This window comes from Macrosteles quadrilineatus, unplaced genomic scaffold, assembly GCF_028750875.1.
Source record: "Macrosteles quadrilineatus isolate MER2022 unplaced genomic scaffold, UCM_ALF_1.0 Scaffold_2__2_contigs__length_208266976, whole genome shotgun sequence".
Taxonomy (NCBI): Eukaryota; Metazoa; Arthropoda; class Insecta; order Hemiptera; family Cicadellidae; genus Macrosteles; species Macrosteles quadrilineatus.
Genome location: NW_026542595.1, coordinates 82,987,025 through 83,006,608, shown reverse-complemented (window position 1 = coordinate 83,006,608; position 19,584 = coordinate 82,987,025). Strand labels below are relative to the sequence as shown.

At 33.8% G+C, this 19,584-nt stretch overlaps 1 protein-coding gene across 2 annotated transcripts; it reads left to right on the top strand.

Annotated features, from left to right (window-relative positions):
- Nucleotides 1–1,875: 1,875 nt before the first annotated feature.
- Nucleotides 1,876–7,362, top strand: LOC128984564 (uncharacterized). Of its 2 annotated transcripts, none has more exons than XM_054403901.1 (3): nucleotides 1,876–1,966; nucleotides 4,889–5,029; nucleotides 7,207–7,362. In XM_054403901.1, exons 1-3 carry the CDS (start codon nucleotides 1,930–1,932, stop codon nucleotides 7,344–7,346), a joined length of 318 nt encoding a protein of 105 aa, XP_054259876.1. In that variant the 5' UTR covers nucleotides 1,876–1,929; the 3' UTR covers nucleotides 7,347–7,362. The 2 variants fall into 2 exon arrangements, 1 of the variants encoding a protein (XP_054259876.1); XR_008489991.1 differs by lacking the exon at nucleotides 1,876–1,966 and adding an exon at nucleotides 2,005–2,139.
- Nucleotides 7,363–19,584: the final 12,222 nt, after the last annotated feature.

Genomic DNA, 19,584 nt, shown 5'->3' with positions numbered 1-19,584 from the left:
CTGCATACTAAATTTTTATAAAAGTGCGGGCGCTTCATGAGATCATTTTATATTAAGAAAAGCGTTTAATAGTTAGAGATGGTGTAGCAAAAAACAACTAACTATGACAATAAAAAAACTTGTACGTATTCAATTAGATTCACAAAAAAGTGTTTTTTCCCTGAAGAGTGGATCAATGACGAATTAAATCACTTCAGAAGTCGTTGGTATTTAATGCATCAAGTCTACAGCGGACGTTGTGATAGGATTGGTTGTCCAAATGAAATAATTGCCGTAATTTGTTTATGCAATCTTCCCAGATACATTTATTATATTAACTATCAGAGTTATTTAAGTGGTTAAGTATATTTGTAAATTTATCATAGTTTTATTTATACAGAACAATATCCATAATTTCCTGATCAAAGTTATTCATAAACTCCCTCTAATGTGTTTTGTATAGACCGAATATGCATGTTTTTACCGGCTTTCATTTTATCATTAAATTAAGATTAAACACATAATTATACATTTTATTCAAACATAAACGTAATATTTAATTGTGATTGGCACAATAATTTTTCAAAGACTGCTTGTGCTTTTATCATATAAATACGGCTTTCACTTGGGTCTGGACTTCAGGAAATCACTTGGAGTAAAGAATAGGAAATAACCTCTAGACGAATAGTTGGTAGTCAACTATATAAATAGATTCAATAAAGAATAACAACACAAAACTTTCCGTAGTCCGTAGTCCGAAGTGATACTATCAACCCACTATGGTTTGATAACTATGGTTTGAGGTATGGGTGCAATAAAGTCCAGCCGTGTAGAAATATGGGAAAAATTGCACAAATCTGAGAAGCCACATTAGATACGTGATCGGAGCATCAATACCGTCTCTAGTGATACCCCCCCCCCCTTCCTAACAACTAGGAGGGGAACTGACATTACTTCCCCTCGGTCGGCTTCAATTACTTTACACTAGTCACACGTTTTCTGTTTATTTAACTTTAACATAAGAACGAAGTGTTATTTCAGGAAATTTATTTAGTGAATCTATTTGTTCATGTTAAAAGTTTTTCAATAGCTATTCAAATGTTTTGAATGGTTATTAGTTGAATAGCTAGTTTGAATAGTCAACACACTATGTCAACATTGGACTTGATCTGAAGTCGGTCATTTCAAAAGAGCAAAAGAGACGGGTAGTGCTACCAGAGATAGTGACAGAATAAATGAGATAGCAGTGCTAAGAAAGATAGTAATGAGCCGAGAGACACAGTGGTGCTACCAGACAGTGATGCTACCAGACAGTGGTACTACGAGACAGTGGTACTACCAGACAGTGGTACTACCAGACAGTGGTATTACCAGACAGTGATGCTACCAGACAGTGGTGCTACCAGACAGTGGTACTACCAGACAGTGGTATTACCAGACAGTGGTACTACCAGACAGTGATGCTACCAGACAGTGGTACTACCAGACAGTGGTACTACCAGACAGTGGTATTACCAGACAGTGGTATTACCAGACAGTGGTATTACCAGACAGTGATGCTACCAAACAGTTGTGCTACCAGACAGTGGTACTACAGTACCAGACAGTGGTGCTACCAGACAGTGGTGCTACCAGACAGAGGTACTACCAGACAGTGGTACTACCAGACAGTGGTACTACCAGAAAGTGGTGCTACCAGACAGTGGTGCTACCAGACAGTGGTGCTATCAGACAGTGGTACTACCATACAGTGGTGCTACCAGACAGTGGTACTACCAGACAGTAGTACTACCAGACAGTAGTACTACCAGAAAGTTGTGCTACCAGACAGTGGTGCTACCAGACAGTGGTACTACCAGACAGTGGTATTACCAGACAGTGCCAGAGAGTCATTGCTGGTGATTGAGTAATGCAGCAGAAGTGTCCAGTTTAGACTGATAAGGCTGTGATATGATATGCAAGCTACTGATGGTATTGATTACATCAAGTAAGTTATAGTTAGTAGTTTCTAGTTATGTTCAACACTCCAAGTTGATGCAGTAATATTTAGCCAACGATAAAACTTTTACAGTGGTATTCTTATGTCACCATCATTAACATACATTTTTTTTTTTATTAAACCTTCACTATACAATTTATAGTGAAACAATTCTCCATTAGGTAAATACATTTTTTGATTAGGTTACGTTTGGAAATGTTATGTGTAAAACATTAATGTGACATTAAATTTCTTGGATATACAAAGTTCACATTTATTTTAGACTGACACTAAACCGTCATAATATTCAAATCCAACATTTTCTTGAAGTTTTATCTGGCTTTTAGGATGCTTGTAATAAGAATACCTCTCTATGATAATTATACAGAGTGTCCCGTAAGTAAACAGCCAAAGTTTGGAAAATGGTTCAAGATTCAGAAAATCAGAAGACAATTTTTTTTCCAAATAACGCTTTGTTAACCAGATATCTGCCTTTTTTAATAATCATTCTTATTTTTTATTTTTTCCAACCGATGTTTACAAAATTTGGTATTTATTTTAATGTAGAAGAAACCTATAATGGAAAAATTAAGTTTATTCAATTTGAAATTTAAACTGCAGTCCTTTTGATTCGTGTAACTTAAATTAAAGTACGAACAAAATGGGAAATTTTATGAAAAAAATGTCATGAATATGTTACCTTACCTTACCTCCTCGGCCACTTAAACCTAAGAAGGTTTTTGGCCTCGCCAACAAGTTGCCTCCACTGCTGCCGGTCTGCCGCCATGAATATGTTATGTCGTAAAAATGTTATGGAATACTAGCAACCTGTGTTACTTCGTGACTTCAAAATCCGTGATATATATTTGAATTTGTTTACAGTTTTCTATTGCTTTGAGCTAAGTTTAAAATCATCTATTTTTACGAGATAATCATTAACTTTAGAAAACACAACATCTAACTTAAGTAATTTTCTTCTTTACATTTTAAACAAATAACATTACTGTATAATATTTTACTTGAATTTTCTAAAACATACTATTAACACACAAAATCCTATCAAAAGACAAAATCTAAAGTAATTAATTTTCTTATTTACATTTTATACAAAATAGCATTACAATATTTTACTTGAATTCACTAAAACATCACCAACTGTAACGATAGTCCAATTTTCTTATGGATGTAAACAAAATATTGTATCATGGACATTTGTTTTATGTAAAAAAAATTAAACTTGAAAAAGTTCAGATGATTGACAAGAGAATTCAGCACAAACTCAGACATTTTAAAAGGAAGAAGTGCTTTTGTGGGATATCATCCAAATCCAAAAAAAGGCACATCTAGAGGATACGAGCTTTAAATTGATAGGTACCCAATATGCCAATAAAAATAAATTTTTAGGGGTCAATTTGCTGCACACAAAAATCCAATAAATTCTTTTAATAATATAGATGACTGTTTTAGTTTCGAACGAGACGCAGCCTAACGCCTCATATTCTTTAGCTTAGGCATATTCAACCACATTTTACTGGCGTAGTGAAACTACCCCGACATTTTGGGTGCTTTTGAAACATGAAACTGTCCCGCTCATTAAAGAGGATTAGGGAAGGGTCGCCTCGCAAGACTATAAATGCTGAAATTGCCCCCCGAACACCCGGCCAGGTAGTCGCTACGGGACTGGGGAAAAGGGAATTATTTTGTCCCCGTCAGTGACAGCAGTCTTCTAAAACTGCCGTCGACTGTTTTTTCTGAGAAGTCACAATTGTTTCTGTACCGATACCTAACCTAACCTTAAATAAGCTAGTAATTCCCGATATTGGTGGTAGTTATAAGAAGACTGCAGTCACTGACAGAACGCAGGGACAACAATAATTCTTTTTTTCCCCATACCCGTAGAGGCTACCTGGCCGGGCGCTCGGGGCAATTTCAGCATTTCTTGTATGGCGAGGCGACCAGGGGATAGCCCAACTCCGTGCAGTGGTCAAATTTAAGCCGAGGAAAAGTTTTATGGCCCCCGAAGGTTCCAGTCCAACTCCGCGCGTTGGTCACATCTAATCTCTACCCCTAGTGCTTTCGTATGAGATATGATGTGTTTAATATAAAATATTCTATATATGTTACACTTTTATTTGTTCATAGGTACTTTATTCGTGTGACAGGCTAGGTTTGGTTAAGTTAATAATAGGTAAATTCTAATGAAACATAAGTACTCTATTTTGTACTAATTAACTTTATGTTATTAGTTACTTTTGTTTCGTACAGTTCTAAATTATGTACATATATAACAATTTCAAACTTCAAATACAAACTCACAGCCGTCAGGTCTGTGAGAGCCGAAATTGACCACCGCGCGGAGTTGGACAGTCGAGTTTTGACATATTTCTGACCACCGTGCGGAGTTGGGATAAGCCCGGCGACCCTTCTTGGTGCTCTGTAATGAGCGGGGCAGTTTCATCATCCCCCATTTTACAGCTAAAATTTGTGAAATTTCAGCTATATTTTATTCAATATTTGTTATCTTGGTGTTGTTTGATAAAGGTTTTAAATGCTATATAAAATGTGTTCTTGGCATTTGTTCATAAAATCAGCCATATATGGTCATTTAAATTTTAAAAGTTATAATTAACACAATTTTAAAATTTTAAATTGGACCAAGGTAACTTTTTTTAACAAGGGTCTCTCCTACCTTAACAGTCATAATGATCGGTTGGGACAGTCCAAAGATAAAAATAACCTGCCTTTATTTTTTTAGTCTAGCTTTTATGTAAACAAGCTATGCTATAATAGAAAAAAACATTAATTCGATGCAAATTTAGCAGAATTTAATAAATTTTACTATTGTGTCTGACAAAAGGGCTGTGTGTTTTTGGCTTAATAGTCAAAAATAATAATTTAATTCTAATTAAGTTCAATGTGAATTTCTTTAAGGGACAGCATTGGGTAGAGTCCCTTGCATCGACAATTGTGACAAGCCCAAGATGGTGGTGTGTGGCTTTGACAGACGGCAAGGAGCGAAACTCTTTGACAACTTATGTGCCATGGACGCATGGAACCTCTGCTATCACACAGGTAGCTGGAACAAACAAGAATACATATTAAGTGCAACATATAAAGTGCAACGTCGCCACATTGTCTAGTGTAAGAGGAGGCTATGAATATAATCCTAAAGGGTTCAAAAATGAGTTTCGTGGTTGGACCCCTGGTTTTCTGAAAGATAGGGTCTGCAAGCAAGGATGTTAGTCATGCACCTGTGCTCAGAATGCTACATTTTTATTTGAACACATGACTGTATTGAAATAGTTATTTGTGTAACTAGTGGTGAAAGTGGCACTTTGCTGCACACGAGAGCAATACGGCTCGTGCGGAATGATCTCGAGTGCAGCAAAGGCCTTTTTCACTCGTGTTACACATTATATTTTTCCTACAGTCACTATAAAGCATATAAATAATTAGTCTTTCAAACACTATACAACACGTCTTTAGGTTCAGCTGGCAACACAAATGGTGCCCTAGAGAAAGTAGTACCCGCGGTCCGTATCACTCCGCTATTTTTCCTCGGCGAGAAATGTGCTCCGCGTTTTGAGAATATAGTTCCGTATGTTTTTGTAATTTGAAGGGGTTTCCGCGCCTAAAAAATGCTTTAAAGGTATTTTCTTGTTTATTAAGATCGTAGGAATGTTTTAAAAACGTTTAAAAGAAAAGTCCACAAAGTTCAGAAATACCGAAACTATAAACACGAAATGACAGGTTAAATCGTAGTTATAATAGTCAATCAGCTGTTCATAGTATTATTATCTTTAAGTGTTGCCAACCTATTTCCAAGCGTACACGGATTACATGCATAATAGAACCACGCTGTTTTGTGTTGTTTCGTTGGAATCCTGATGTGCGGCAAAGTATAAACCGTACGACAAAGTATAAACCGTACGGCAAAGTATAAATATGCAGCAATTAGCAGCTTTCTGTACTATAAACAGTACTAGGAAGCCAACTATGTCGGGCGACCGTAGGAAAACATCTGTTTTCACTTCAGTAAGCCCATCGAAAAATATTCAGGTCTCATAGTTACTTCTAATGCTTATTGAATTTCAAAATTAAACTAGGGTTGCTTTCAGAGAGGTGAAAGCCAGTTGAGCGGAACAAACGTGATTTGATATTTGTATACGTGTTAGTTTTGCTATGGTCAAAGGTCCAAATCCAAATGTTCTCTTTTCTTTTGGTCAGTATGTAATAATTTGCTAGAATCATTGACTTTATATAAAGTCAAAGCTAGAATACTGTAGATGGTTTGTTAAGTTAAGGTTAAGACCATATGCAAGCATTTTTGAAATCGTTTCCCCGTTTTACCTTAACCAACTATTCCATTCCAAAAGTTAAAAATTATATGGTGCAACACAAATAAACAACCCGATCACCTACCTATAGGCCTAACATACACTTTACCTTCCTAATCTAACCTTACTTCTAAACACTTAATGTAGTCACGAAAACTCATAAACCCCGACCTACCTCCCCACATGCCTAAATTAGATCAGTGTTCAATCTGCGTTTTATATAAGTGTAATAACTTACTGTACCGTCGATGTAATTCAACATAATATAACCTATGAGGTATTATCGGATTAAATCCCGATTTCGATGCGGTTCGATATATCGCTTATTAAATCCTGATTTCTAACATTGGCTGTTTCTAATCAGCTGGCAACAAAATAGGTTCCCAAGAAAGTAGTCACCGGTACGTATCCCTCCGCTCCTAGTTTATGCTCCGCGCATTGAGAAAGTAGTTCCGTATATTTTCTCGATTTTCAGTGAATTCCGCGCCTTAAAAAAATGTTTTAACGGCATTTTCTTGTTTATTAAAATCATAGGAATGGTTTAAAAACGTTTAAAAGAAAAGTATAGAAAGTTCAGAAATACCTTATGATTCTCTTGTTTACATTTTTCTTGTAAACAAAAAAACTGTCATAGCTACTTTAGTCCCATAAGCCTAATGTTAAAAATTTGAAATTTTAAGTTCGTTTTAAATTGCATTAGCATTATCTAATTGAAATTTGTTTGTTTACAAACCATCTCAGTATTAGTCTAAGTAGTCTTGTTAAGTTTGGCTGAAATGTGTTCAGCCGTTATTGAGTGATGGTGTTATATTGTTCGCATTGAAGTTGATCCCAAAGAGCTTCGCTCGCTTCGCTCGCTTCGCTCGCTCCGCTCAATTAAATGTCAAAAAGATGCATATTTTAATGTTCCAGATTTTGAAGCCCAACCAACAATTGAAGACTGTATGAAAATGTTTGAAGAAGAATACTCAAGAGAAAGCATGGTGCCCTTTAAAAATCCTTTAATAATACAAATGTATAAACACAATAAAGTAGACAATCTGTACTTATAATAATTGTTTTTGTGTGTTTCTTATGACTAAAAAAAAATTCTTTTTTATGTAAAATACAGAGTGATTCATCAAAATGTTTCACACTTTCATGTTAAGCTTTCCTTTGACAGTAAAATTCAAATCATATTAAAACACTGATTGTCAAACTTTAACTAAAAACACTTTATTACCTTTCCTGTAGAAGCAAACATCAGTACTCTTTAGACTAATATAATTTAAATAGGGGATATATATTTTTTTAAGTCCAATGAGACAAATTAGTGAAAATTTCATTAGTCTGCAGGTTTGATGCCAATGTGGTATTTTTTGCTTCTTTTGTAACTAAACGAATCTTTCAACATTCCTTCGGAGCTGTGTGATATTTTGAAAGATATTCGGAGCTAGGCGAATAATTCTATTTTCGAAACTAAACTAATGCAGTACATTATGGTACTTTTCTATTAAAGGGAACATCCATTATTATCAATTATTTTTCTCGATATATAGATATTTTATATTTCAAACCCATATATCCATGGTGGAAGAAAAATACATAGGTGTGCTATTCCCGTCATTTGCCGTAACCCAGAATGCAAACAAAAAAATCTGCTGATGTATTGCCATATAGGTATATATTTGTTTTGATTTGATTGTTATTGTTTTTATAATTTTTCTAAATGGTAAAATGTTGTTTGGAATCTGAGTGACGTCAGCATATGACGGGAATAGCACATTCCTTCCACAATGCCATATATCGGTATTAAAGAATTACCTAATTGAAACATATCAGCTGACACTACAATAAATAATATTGTGTGGTAGTGCGAAACGGCACACGGAAGATTTCTCAGGTACCGTTTGACGTCACTAACTGCTGACGTCACTTTGAGGGAACACCAATACCGCAACGATACGGTGTTGAGACATCGGCCTCGGTGGTGTAGTGGGTAGTGTGGCGGGCTGATAATCCGAATCTACAGTGTTCGAACCCCTCTGGTAGCACTAACTTTTTGTCAACAATTTTTTTCATATCAGCAAGTTTGGTTGGTTTGGTTAGGTTATGACAGTTTAATTTTATAATTAAAAAATTATAAAGTTGAATTTTAGGCATTTATAATTTTATTTTATGAACAAAACTATTTTTTAGATGAGTAAACCTTCATTTGATTTTTCCATTATCAGCACGTTTGGTTAGTTTAGTTATGTTATGACAGTTTAATTTAATAATAGAAAAATTATTATAAAATTGTCTGTTTCTGACGCGTCTGTTCAGACGCAGCAGTTAGTGACGTCAGCAGTTAGTGACGTCAAACGGCACCTGAGAAATCTTCCGTGTGCCCCACCGGTGGGGTAGTGTGGGGTAGGGGGTAGCTCAAAATTGTCAAATGTATAGTCGAGTTTGGTATCATTTTACAGGTCTTGAGGAAACATAAAAATTGACAAAACCCCAAAATAGGCCCATTAATAACAAAATGGCGCCCTAAAATGTTTCAAATCCAAATAACCATGAGGGTGGCTGAAAATTAACTTGCACCCCCTTTTACTTTTAAACTAGGTATTTGAGAAATTTTGCCCTTATTCATTAATAAAAAATAATGAAAAAAACCAGCGAGCAATTAGCAAGTATAGTCGAGTTTGGTATCATTTTACAGGTCTTGGCGAAACATAACAGTTAACATAAAGAAAATAGAAATCGGACCATTAATAACAATATGGCAGCTAAAAATGATTGAGACAATTGTCATTAAAAGTAATTTTGAACTGCCATTTTGTTATTAATGCCCCGATTTCAATTTTCTTTATGTTAATTTTACATAACATAAAAAAAACTTTTTTACCTTTTTTAAATCTTTTAAATTAAGGATATTTTTTTAGGATTAAATCGTTTTATTTGGTTAACCATTTCTGATCACACAGGTTTAAAATGACTGAAGTAACATGAAACAAATTGAAATAAGAAATAAATATAAACAAATAAATATTCTTAAACACTTTTGTACAATAGGTACACATATTACTGTCGCTGATGGTTCAAAACACGACCTAAACAGTGTACCGGACAGAACTATCAATAAAATTTACTTCAGCTGTTCCATCTTCCATGAGGAGGAGAAATCTACTAAAGGGAATGTTTTATAATATGGTTTTATCTATTTAGCGATTCGGAGATATGAGTGATTCGGATCGGAGCTATCGTTTTCGAAGCTATGGGTCCTCCAAACTCTACAATAAACTTATGTGATGCTCCCCTGCTTTCTAGATTCTAGAACAGCTGTTTTTGTGTGACAGCTGAGCTGGCCAAGAAAAGAAAAGAAGATTGCAGACTACCGTGAAGACAGCTATCGCCAGCTGTCGACCCTACATTTTTTCCCCTCCCACAACGACTTCCCCTCTTCTCCCTCTCGACCAATTAGATACCGCCTAGCTTAGAGTAGTACAGTCGATGTTAAAAAAAAGACCTCGCATATGCAACTACCTACTACCTACGGATAATTTACAGATTTCCAAACCAAAACTAATTCGCTATACTTATTTATTAAGTAGTGAATATACTTAAATAATATATGTATTACGACAAAGTATACTAGTGGAAAATTATATAGTTATTTACTTTTATCGCAATATACATATATTACCTAAATAATGTATAGACTCGTTCCTACCTAAAGCTACTGTATATAAAAGTAACTATAAAAACTCAGTATAAATAAATTTTTTATTTCAAAATGTCAATATACACTATATTATTATATATTATAATTAATATACATCTATAGATGTATATTAATTATATACATTATATAATTATATAATTATATTAATTATATACATTAATTATATACATATAGAGGTAGGTATATATGTAAACTTAACAATGTAAATTGTAACCTAAAAGTGTACATATGTTATAACAAAATAAAAAGTGGTGGAAAATAGGTCAAAGTTCCCCTAATCTCTTCCATACCGCTTATGCTGAAAAACCCAGCCAACCTTCGACGGGTAATAGAATTATGTTCCTTAACAATTCCCAAACTTTTTATTGCTGAAATTAGTTGAGGTACATGTAACCTTAAGGTGGACATATGTGATAAGACAATAAAAGTGGTGGAAAATAGGTTAAAGTTCTCCTAACCATTTCCATACCGCGTACGCTGAAAAATCCAGTCAACTTTCGACGGGTTATAAAATTATGTTCCTTACCAATTCCCAAACTTTTTATTGCTGAAATTAGTTGGGTTACATGTAATCTAAAAGTGTACACATGTTATAACAAAATAAAAGTGGTGGAAAATAGGTTAAAGTTACCCTAAACATTTCCATACCGCGTACGCTGAAAAATCTAGTCAACTTTCGACGGATAATAAAATTATGTTCCTTATCAATTCCCAAACTTTTTATTGCTGAAATTAGTTAAGGTACATGTAACCTAAAAGTGTACATATGTTATAACAAAATAAAAGTGGTGGAAAATAGGTTAAAGTTCCCCTAACCATTTTTCGTACCATTCAATCTGTAGAACTCACTCAACTTTCGACGGATAATAAAATTATGTTCCTTATCAATTCCCAAACTTTTTATTGCTGAAATTAGTAGAGGTACATGTAACCTTAAAGTGGACATATGTTAAAAGAAAATAAAAGTGGTGGAAAATAGGTTAAAGTTACCCTAACCATTTCCATACTGCGTACGCTGAAAAATCCAGTCAATTTTCGACAGATAATAAAATTATGTTCCTTATCAATTCCCAAACTTTTTATTGCTGAAATTAGTATAGGTACATGTTACCTAAAAGTGTACATATGTTATAACAAAATAAAAGTGGTGGAAAATAGGTTAAAGTTACCCTAATCATTTATATACCGCTCACTCTGGAAAAAGGAGAAAACTTTCGACGGATAATAAAATTATGTTACATATCAATTCCCAAACTTTTTATTGCTGAAATTAGTTGAGTTACATGTAATCTAAAAGTGTACATATGTTATAACAAAATAAAAGTGGTGGAAAATAGGTTGAAGTTACCCTAATCATTTATATACCGCTCACTCTGGAAAAACGAGAAAACTTTCGACGGATAATAAAATTATGTTCCATATCAATTTCCAAACTTTTTATTGCTGAAATTACTAGAGGTACATGTAACCTTAAAGTGGACATATGTTAAAAGAAAATAAAAGTGGTGGAAAATAGGTTAAAGTTCACCTAATCATTTCCATAACGCGTACGCAGTATGGAAATGGTTAGGGTAACTTTAACCTATTTTCCACCACTTTTATTTTCTTTTAACATATGTCCACTTTAAGGTTACATGTACCTCTACTAATTTCAGCAATAAAAAGTTTGGGAATTGATAAGGAACATAATTTTATTATCCGTCGAAAGTTGAGTGAGTTCTACAGATTGAATGGTAAGTAAATGGTTAGGGGAACTTTAACCTATTTTCCACCACTTTTATTTTGTTATAACATATGTACACTTTTAGGTTACATGTACTTCAACTAATTTCAGCAATAAAAAGTTTGGGAATTGATAAGGAACATAATTTTATTATCCGTCGAAAGTTGACTGGATTTTTCAGCGTACGCGGTATGGAAATGGTTAGGGTAACTTTAACCTATTTTCCACCACTTTAATTTTGTATTAACATATGTACACTTTTAGGTTACATGTACCTCAACTAATTTCAGCAATAAAAAGTTTGGGAATTGATCAGGAACATAATTTTATTATCCGTCGAAAGTTTTCTCGTTTTTCCAGAGTGAGCGGTATATAAATGATTAGGGTAACTTTAACCTATTTTCCACCACTTTTATTTTGTTATAACATATGTACACTTTTAGGTTACATGAACCTATACTAATTTCAGCAATAAAAAGTTTGAGAATTGATAAGGAACATAATTTTATTATCTGTCGAAAATTGACTGGATTTTTCAGCGTACGCAGTATGGAAATGGTTAGGGTAACTTTAACCTATTTTCCACCACTTTTATTTTGTTATAACATATGTCCACTTTAAGGTTACATGTACCTCTACTAATTTCAGCAATAAAAAGTTTGGGAATTGATAAGGAACATTATTATATTATCCGTCGAAAGTTTACTGGATTTATCAGCGTACGCGGTATGGAATTGGTTAGGGTAACTTTAACCTATTTTTCACCACTTTTATTTTGTTATAACATATGTACACTTTTAGATTATATGTACCTCTACTAATTTCAGCAATAAAAAGTTTGGGAATTGATAAGGAACATAATTTTATTATCCGTCGAAAGTTGTCTGGATTTTTCAGCGTACGCGGTATGGAAATGGTTAGGGTAACTTTAACCTATTTTCCACCACTTTTATTTTGTTATAACATATGTACACTTTTAGATTACATGTAACTCAACTAATTTCAGCAATAAAAAGTTTGGGAATTGATAAGGAACATAGTTTTATTATCCGTCGAAAGTTGAGTGAGTTCTACAGATTGAATGGTAAGTAAATGGTTAGGGGAACTTTAACTTATTTTCCACCACTTTTATTTTGTTATAACATATGTACACTTTTAGATTACATGTAACTCAACTAATTTCAGCAATAAAAAGTTTGGGAATTGATATGTAACATAATTTTATTATCCGTCGAAAGTTTTCTCGTTTTTCCAGAGTGAGCGGTATATAAATGATTAGGGTAACTTTAACCTATTTTCCACCACTTTTATTTTGTTATAACATATGTACACTTTTAGGTTACATGTACTTCAACTAATTTCAGCAATAAAAAGTTTGGGAATTGATAAGGAACATTATTATATTATCCGTCGAAAGTTTACTGGATTTATCAGCGTACGCGGTATGGAATTGGTTAGGGTAACTTTAACCTATTTTTCACCACTTTTATTTTGTTATAACATATGTACACTTTTAGATTATATGTACCTCTACTAATTTCAGCAATAAAAAGTTTGGGAATTGATATGTAACATAATTTTATTATCCGCCGAAAGTTATCTCGTTTTTCCAGAGTGAGCGGTATATAAATGATTAGGGTAACTTTAACCTATTTTCCACCACTTTTATTTTGTTATAACATATGTACACTTTTAGGTTACATGAACCTATACTAATTTCAGCAATAAAAAGTTTGGGAATTGATAAGGAACATAATTTTATTATCTGTCGAAAATTGACTGAATTTTTCAGCGTACGCAGTATGGAAATGGTTAGGGTAACTTTAACCTATTTTCCACCACTTTTATTTTGTTATAACATATGTACACTTTTAGATTACATGTACCTCAACTAATTTCAGCAATAAAAAGTTTGGGAATTGATAAGGAACATAATTTTATTATCCGTCGAAAGTTGACTGGATATTTCAGCGTACGCGGTTTGGAAATGGTTAGGGTAACTTTAACCTATTTTCCACCACTTTTATTTTGTTATAACATATGTACACTTTTAGACTACATGTACCTCTACTAATTTCAGCAATAAAAAGTTTGGGAATTGATAAGGAACATTATTATATTATCCGTCGAAAGTTTACTGGATTTTTCAGCGTACGCGGTATGGAATTGGTTAGGGTAACTTTAACCTATTTTTCACCACTTTTATTTTGTTATAACATATGTACACTTTTAGATTACATGTACCTCTACTAATTTCAGCAATAAAAAGTTTGGGAATTGATAAGGAACATAATTTTATTATCCGTCGAAAGTTGTCTGGATTTTTCAGCGTACGCGGTATGGAAATGGTTAGGGTAACTTTAACCTATTTTCCACCACTTTTATTTTGTTATAACATATGTACACTTTTAGATTACATGTAATTCAACTAATTTCAGCAATAAAAAGTTTGGGAATTGATAAGGAACATAGTTTTATTATCCGTCGAAAGTTGACTGGATTTTTCAGCGTACGCGGTATGGAAATGATTAGGTGAACTTTAACCTATTTTCCACCACTTTTATTTTCTTTTAACATATGTCCACTTTAAGGTTACATGTACCTCTAGTAATTTTTAGCAATAAAAAGTTTGGGAATTGATAAGGAACATAATTTTATTATCCGTCGAAAGTTTTCTCGTTTTTCCAGAGTGAGCGATATATAAATGATTAGGGTAACTTTAACCTATTTTCCACCACTTTTATTTTGTTATAACATATGTACACTTTTAGGTTACATGTACTTCAACTAATTTCAGCAATAAAAAGTTTGGGAATTGATAAGGAACATAATTTTATTATCCGTCGAAAGTTGACTGGATTTTTCAACGTACGCGGTATGGAAATGGTTAGGGTAACTTTAACCGATTTTCCACCACTTTTATTTTGTTATAACATAAGTACACTTTTAGGTTACATGTACCTCAACTAATTTCAGCAATAAAAAGTTTGGGAATTGATAAGGAACATAATTTTATTATCCGTCGAAGTTGAGTGAGTTCTACAGAATGAATGGTAAGTAAATGGTTTGGGGAACTTTAACCTATTTTCCACCACTTTTTTTTGTTATAACATATGTACACTTTTAGATTACATGTACCTCAAATAATTTCAGCAATAAAAAGTTTGGGAATTGATAAGGAACATTATTTTATTACCCGTCGAAAGTCGAGTGAGTTCTACAGATTGAGTGGTAAGTAAATGGTTAGGGGAACTTTAACCTAATTTCCACCATTTTTATTTTCTTTTAACATGTGTCCACTTTAAGGTTACATTTACCTCTAGTAATTTCAGCAATAAAAAGTTTGGGAATTGATAAGGAACATAATTTTATTATCCGTCGAAGGTTGTCTGTACGCAAAGCGCCAATTCGTTAGCTGGACTTCTAGCTCAAAATAACTAACATTTTATTTATATATTTTTTTTATTTGTTATGCATTCAAGTATTTCCCCCATTTAAATCGTTAATATGTGCTGGAAAACGCTACATTATGTGTTATATTGTTAAAAAAGGTTTTAAAATTTTTAATAAATTTGAGGTCTATTTCCGTTTTATTAGACTATACACAGAATGGGTGGTGGGGGTATGGAATTCTCCGCCCACCGTTAGCTGGCGATAGCTGTCTTCACGAATCACGATCGTAGATTGCAGCTACTAGAAAAACACCGATGCTGTCAAAGTCAAACGTCAATCTGCTAACTTGAAATTCGTTAAATTTTTTGCAATATAATTGAACAATAATCTGAAAATACTTTTGATTTTTGTTAGTGTCAATTAATAGTCATAATCCAATAACTCGATGTCTTAAAAAGAAAGTAGTACCTCTATTAACTATGTGACGTCGAAACTCGTGTTAGGTTAGGAAGGGTATAGCCTATTTATTTGGCATTGACAGAACACTGTTAGCACTCAGCACTGTCACAGTCAAGAAGAGTTAGTATAAAACCACACTTCTTGGTTGCTCTGTACCACATTCCTGTTTGCCTTGGTCGATTTAGTAATACCACCGTCGTGAAGTTAGCGGCTCTTTTCATCGGCGCTTTTTCGGTTTGTAATAGATGTGGGTTGGTACTCCTGCGGACGCCACAAACGTGGTTTGCGGGGATGTCGGAAACACAATTCAATGACACTACGGTGCGAAATGATGTTTTTATATTTATATAATGTCAATTATACATTGATAAAACGTGTATACAAGTTAATACTAATTAATTGACCTATTTTAAAAGGCATATTTGAGACCGTAGTGTACATTATACGTAGCTATGGCTTAACATAACGCGATCAATTAAAACTCCGAACATAAAAAGTGCATAATCTTTTTTCCCAAGCCCATCACATCAACTTTGAGCTATTCTATTGGTAATATACAATGTGTAGAATATTCAGTATAAATATGATTGAGGCAGTCCAGTGAATTACGAAGCTATAAGGCAAAATGTATATGGTTGATAGTAACTCGTATCAGGAAAAAGTGCACAATCTTTTTCCTAAGCCCATCACATCAACTTTGAGGTATTCTAATGGTAATGTACAATGTGTAGAATACTCAGTATAAATATGATTGAGGCAGTCCAGTAAATTACGAAGTTATATGGCAAAATGTATATGGTTGATAGGAACTCGCATCAGGAAAAGTGCACAATCTTTTTCCTGCGCCCATCACATCAACTTTGAGGTATTCTAATGGTAATATACAATGTGTAGAATACTCAGTATAAATATGATTGCGGCAGTCCAGTGAATTACGAAGTTATATGGCAAAATGTATATAGTTGATAGGAACTCGCATCAGGAAAAGTGCACAATCTTTTTCCTAAGCCCATCACATCAATTTTGAGGTATTCTAATGGTAATATACAATGTGTAGAACACTCAGTAAAAATATGATTGAGGCAGTCCAGTAAATTACGAAGCTATATGGCAAAATGTATATGGTTGATAGGAACTCGCATCAGGAAAAGTGCACAATCTTTTTCCTAAGCCCATCACATCAACTTTGATGTATTCTAATGCTAATATACAATGTATAGAATAATCAGTATGAGTATGATTGCGGCAGTCCAGTGAATTACGAAGCTATAAGACAAAATCTATATGGTTGATAGGAATTTGCGTCAGGAAAAGTGCACAATCTTTTTCCTAAGCCCATCACATCAATTTTGAGGTATTCTAATGGTAATATACAATGTTTAGAATAATCAGTATGAGTATGATTGCGGCAGTCCAGTGAATTACGAAGTTATATGGCAAAATCTATATGGTTGATAGGAATTTGCGTCAGGAAAAGTGCACAATATTTTTCCTAAGCCCATCACATTAACTTTGAGGTATTCTAATGGTAATGTACAATGTGTAGAATATTCAGTATGAGTATGATTGCGGCAGTCCTGTAAATTACGAAGTTATATGGCAAAATGTATATGGTTGATAGGAACTCACATCAGGAAAAGTGCACAATCTTTTTCCTGAGCCCATCACATCAATTTTGAGGTATTCTAATGGTAATATACAATGTGTAGAATACTCAGTATAAATATGATTGCGGCAGTCCAGTGAATTACGAAGTTATATGGCAAAATGTATATGGTTGATAGGAACTCGCATCAGGAAAAGTGCACAATCTTTTTCCTAAGCCCATCACATCAACTTTGAGGTATTCTAATGGTAATATACAATGTGTAGAACACTCAGTATAAATATGATTGAGGCAGTCCAGTAAATTACGAAGCTATATGGCAAAATGTATATGGTTGATAGGAACTCGCATCAGGAAAAGTGCACAATCCTTTTCCTGAGCCCATCACATCAACTTTGAGGTATTCTAATGGTAATATACAATGTGTAGAATACTCAGTATAAATATGATTGCGGCAGTCCAGTGAATTACGAAGTTATATGGCAAAATGTATATGGTTGATAGGAACTCGCGCATCAGGAAAAGTGCACAATCTTTTTCCTAAGCCCATCACATCAACTTTGAGGTATTCTAATGCTAATATACAATGTATAGAATAATCAGTATGAGTATGATTGCGGCAGTCCAGTGAATTACGAAGCTATAAGGCAAAATCTATATGGTTGATAGGAATTTGCGTCAGGAAAAGTGCACAATCTTTTTCCTAAGCCCATCACATCAACTTTGATGTATTATAATGCTAATATACAATGTATAGAATAAACAGTATGAGTATGATTGCGGCAGTCCAGTGAATTACGAAGCTATAAGGCAAAATCTATATGGTTGATAGGAATTTGCGTCAGGAAAAGTGCACAATCTTTTTCCTAAGCCCATCACATCAATTTTGAGGTATTCTAATGGTAATATACAATGTTTAGAATAATCAGTATGAGTATGATTGCGGCAGTCCAGTGAATTACGAAGTTATATGGCAAAATGTATATGGTTGATAGGAACTCGCATCAGGAAAAGTGCATAATCTTTTTCCTGATTCCATCACATCAACTTTGAGGTATTTTAATGGTAATATACAATGTGTAGAATACTCAGTATAAATATGATTGAGGCAGTCCAGTGATTTACGAAGCTATAAGGCAAAGTGTATATGGTTGATAGGAATTTGCGTTAGGAAAAGTGCACAATCTTTTTCCTAAGCCCATCACATCAATTTTGAGGTATTCTAATGGTAATATACAATGTTTAGAATAATCAGTATGAGTATGATTGCGGCAGTCCAGTGAATTACGAAGTTATATGGCAAAATCTATATGGTTGATAGGAATTTGCGTCAGGAAAAGTGCACAATATTTTTCCTAAGCCCATCACATTAACTTTGAGGTATTCTAATGGTAATGTACAATGTGTAGAATATTCAGTATGAGTATGATTGCGGCAGTCCTGTAAATTACGAAGTTATATGGCAAAATGTATATGGTTGATAGGAACTCGCATCAGGAAAAGTGCATAATCTTTTTCCTGAGCCCATCACATCAACTTTGAGGTATTTTAATGGTAATATACAATGTGTAGAATACTCAGTATAAATATGATTGAGGCAGTCCAGTGATTTACGAAGCTATAAGGCAAAGTGTATATGGTTGATAGGAATTTGCGTCAGGAAAAGTGCACAATCTTTTTCCTAAGCCCATCACATCAATTTTGAGGTATTCTAATGGTAATATACAATGTTTAGAATAATCAGTATGAGTATGATTGCGGCAGTCCAGTGAATTACGAAGTTATATGGCAAAATCTATATGGGTGATAGGAATTTGCGTCAGGAAAAGTGCACAATATTTTTCCTAAGCCCATCACATTAACTTTGAGGTATTCTAATGGTAATGTACAATGTGTAGAATATTCAGTATGAGTATGATTGCGGCAGTCCTGTAAATTACGAAGTTATATGGCAAAATGTATATGGTTGATAGGAACTCGCATCAGAAAAAGTGCACAATCTTTTTCCTAAGCCCATCACATCAACTTTGAGGTATTCTAATGGTAATATACAATGTGTAGAACACTCAGTATAAATATGATTGAGGCAGTCCAGTAAATTACGAAGCTATATGGCAAAATGTATATGGTTGATAGGAACTCGCATCAGGAAAAGTGCACAATCCTTTTCCTGAGCCCATCACATCAACTTTGAGGTATTCTAATGGTAATATACAATGTGTAGAATACTCAGTATAAATATGATTGCGGCAGTCATCTAAATTACCAAGTTATATGGCAAAATGTATATGGTTGATAGGAACTCGCATCAGGAAAAGTGCACAATCTTTTTCCTAAGCCCATCACATCAACTTTGATGTATTCTAATGCTAATATACAATGTATAGAATAATCAGTATGAGT